Raw genomic sequence first — 3,386 nt, forward strand, 5'->3', positions numbered from 1 at the left:
ATGCATCAGATAATATTTAAATTATCACTATAAGAAAGCGCGAGTAATGATGTACCAAACTCCCAAAGCTAAAATGTTTTGAAGGTTTTAATTTGCATCGTTCCTACTTACTATATGATCAAAGTGATGATCTTTTATACTATTATATATAGATATATAAATTTTGAAATTCTCACTTTCCTTAACATTTTGGGCAGTAAACTTTAACTTACCATTGACCTTAACTAAAATAATTTAGTTTTTTTTAAAAAATACCTCCCCACCCAAACATCCCATCGGCATTGCCATCAAGCCATGAAGAGAAGGCCACCCTGGGTGATCCCCTCTGGCATTGCCATCAAGAACAACAATTGTTATAACTAAAGTTCAAAGATTCAGCAATCAGGTAAGGTTGCTCCATGGCTTAAATGCCACACTGAAATTAGCTATTTGCTCATTTCCCATTCCCATCACATTTTTATTTATTTTTTTTATCAGCTAACACAATGTACAAATTCAATACATTTGACATACAAAAAGCCATGTAGCTTCTGTATGTAACTTCTACAATTTTTCTCTGATAACCAAGGAAAATGTTGACCGAAAAAACGAAAAGGAAATTATCAGCATGTGTACTCTTCCCTTGCTTAACCCTACAAAAGATAGAAAGATCATGTTATACTATTTAACTTTCTTTTCAACATATGTAATGCTTGGATTCTATTTAGAATTTGACACTTTTCAAGTATTTTTAATGCGTAGATTAACTATGTTCTACGTATGTGATACGAGGCCATACCTGTCTTCTTCTGTTCTGTATGAGATACCAGGAACGTGCCATTGCGCAACACGGCAAAAGAATGCTGGCAAATTGAAGAAGTGACATCTCAAACTGCCATTCACCATTCCAAGTTAGCAACTAGTACATCATTCAATTCAAGTTCAAATTCACTACATTAGCCGGTGTCTAAACTCTAAACCTTAATCTCACTTTACCATTTCGGAACTTGAAGCTGTTCTGTGCCTGTCCTATTATCAATTTGTCACGACACACATCGACACAAACTACTAAAGGCTTAACAATTTGGCTGAAAAGGACAAAAAGCATTTTCTTCTTTAATTTCGTATATATCCTTCTTTTGAACTCTTTGATCTATCACTTTTGTGTACATCCTTCATCGTATCCAGATACACGGATATTTCAAAACTCATGTCAATTGGTACAACAAACTATGTTCCAAATACTTGTATATGTAAATTGACATGCTACTTACATCAAACATTCTTGATGAATCGCGCCTGGTTGCAGAGTTCGTTGTAACCATTAAGGCTTGGCGTACAAGCAAGACTATCAGCAACTGTATAAATCATCAGTCACATTAATCCTCAGCGAAAGATGATACCCGAAATAAAGAATGTAGAAAAAGCTTTATCATAACTATTTCCTTACAATGAGAGTGGCACAGCGGACGCAAGCGATGCTACTGGTTTGTGTGATAGCATATTCTTCATATTCTCTTTGCATTAAATGGTTCTCCGCTGATGTTAGAGCAACACGAAGATCTGTATTACGCTCCCATTCTTGCCTGGTATATAGAAACAAGATAAATCTTTCTGGGAAAAAAAACAGCCATTCCTATTAAAGCTATTACTACCAATAGCGCAATAGTAACGAAATTATAGAAGTGTATGAATTAAGTTCTAGCCTTCAGGGAGTGTCCATCGAGCTTTGTAACATATTAACAACATCCCTTATGAAATCTGAATGATCAAAATTTACAAGGGTACTATATTTAGGCAATGAAAATATTGATGTTAAGGCTAGCTAACTTCTCAGATGCTCGAATGGAAGTATGCATTAAAATCTTTAAAATAAGGTGGTTAAATTTTGATTATCCTGATCATTTGGTGATCCACAAATTTTAGCACCATCATTCAAAAGTGAATTAAGGCCAACATAACTACTAGTCAGTACCAAACATTCCAAATTTATTTATGCTTTTATTTCCAATTTGTTCCGTCACTAATGGAGAGTCCAACTTCTACAATTTCGTTACCATATTCAATGAAGCTTCAAACGGCACAAGATCACTTTTCTTGCCATATTTTAGAACTAAAGAATAGCTATATGAAGAATAAGCAATCAATTCCCAGGCTTACACAACAGCTACACTGCTACAGTACTCCAGACAATAAGAAAACCTTTCAAATGCATTTGGAATGGTACACTAGTTAAAATAAGATATCTGATACAAGCTCAAACTTACCTTAGATCAATTGCTATAATGTCGTTGCTTCTGACTATTGGAAGAGAATAGTTTGGTGAAAATATCTAGAAAGAGTGAAAGATAGAGAGATCATAATTCCAATCTTTTAACAAAGAAAAAAAAACAGTGAACGAGTTAAAAACTTCAACCTGATTGCAGATTTCACATATTGTATTTCCTTTCTTGTTGCACCATTTTTGGATGCACTTCCTATGAGCAAACTGCACGCCAAGAAATAGTGAACCACCATGTTCATGATCCAGTCTCTATTTAAGACCACGAGTATCCAAAAGATATGCAAAGATTGCAACATATTGGGGAGAGTAACTAACTGAAAGCCAACTAACACTTGAAACTAATGGATTATGTGAGACACCAAAACAGCAGACTGAATGCGACGGTTAAGAAGAAACCATGTGCCTCTCCCTTGCCACACTTAAAGGCCTCATGAGAGAATGACATACAACTTTCTATTCTTTCCTTTTTCCTCCTTAAAGTGGCCACTTACACTAAATATCCCAAGACCACATAATACCAAAACTCTCTAGGTAATTAAGGTACCAATTCAATTCAAATGAAAGTATATAAGTATACGGGTTTAACAATTAACATGGCATAATCCACTACGAGTTGCTCACTATGCCCTTCATTACTTGCTTATTACTTGAAAAACGAGAGGCTAATAATGTAATATACTATAGTATACCTTGAGAGTGCCATTACAGGAACAAGGGGCCTCCATGGAATGGATTTGATCTTCCTCTTGACATATTCTACACTCCACAACCACATCATCATCATCATCATCATCGTGACGCTTGTAATTTGAAGAGGAAGAATTGGAGGAGGAGCAGGCTTGTTCTTGTTCTGGACCAAGTTGAATGAAGGGAGGGACATGATCATGGTGCGGCGGTGATGGTAAACAAGAGGTGGAAGGTATTATACGATCAATGCAAACAATGAAATGGTCCACCATGGTTCTTGTTTTTTTTTCTGTTGTGAGAGTCAAACTCAAAAACAGAGTGGAAGGGTTGGTGGAAATTCAAAGAAAAGAGGTGACAACACCACTCGCCTTGTTCACTGCGTTGACGGAATTTACAATGGCGTAAACTCGGACAAAAAAAAAAAAAAGGTTGTCAT

General features: G+C 35.8%; 1 protein-coding gene across 1 annotated transcript; it reads right to left on the reverse strand.

The window, feature by feature from the left end:
• Window positions 1-294: 294 nt before the first annotated feature.
• Window positions 295-3,325, reverse strand: LOC107469595 (uncharacterized). The gene is made up of 7 exons (XM_016088972.3): window positions 2,953-3,325; window positions 2,396-2,467; window positions 2,247-2,311; window positions 1,430-1,565; window positions 1,254-1,337; window positions 779-871; window positions 295-632 (listed from the first exon to the last, which is right to left on the reverse strand). The coding sequence occupies exons 1-7, from the start codon at window positions 3,220-3,222 to the stop codon at window positions 627-629; spliced, it is 726 nt and encodes a 241-aa protein (XP_015944458.1). The 5' UTR covers window positions 3,223-3,325; the 3' UTR covers window positions 295-626.
• Window positions 3,326-3,386: the final 61 nt, after the last annotated feature.

The sequence above is a fragment of the Arachis duranensis genome, chromosome 10 (genome assembly GCF_000817695.3).
Source record: "Arachis duranensis cultivar V14167 chromosome 10, aradu.V14167.gnm2.J7QH, whole genome shotgun sequence".
Classification (NCBI taxonomy): domain Eukaryota; kingdom Viridiplantae; phylum Streptophyta; class Magnoliopsida; order Fabales; family Fabaceae; genus Arachis; species Arachis duranensis.

Bases quoted from the DNA above. Each gene is read 5' to 3' on its own strand.
- LOC107469595 (XM_016088972.3), bottom strand. From the start codon at position 3,222: ATGGTGGACCATTTCATTGTTTGCATTGATCGTATAATACCTTCCACC. The intron at 2,312-2,395 runs GTTGAAGTTTTT...CACTCTTTCTAG, and splicing joins TATGTGAAATCTGCAATCAG to ATATTTTCACCAAACTATTC. The intron at 1,566-2,246 runs GTAAGTTTGAGC...TCTATATACCAG, and splicing joins ATTATAGCAATTGATCTAAG to GCAAGAATGGGAGCGTAATA.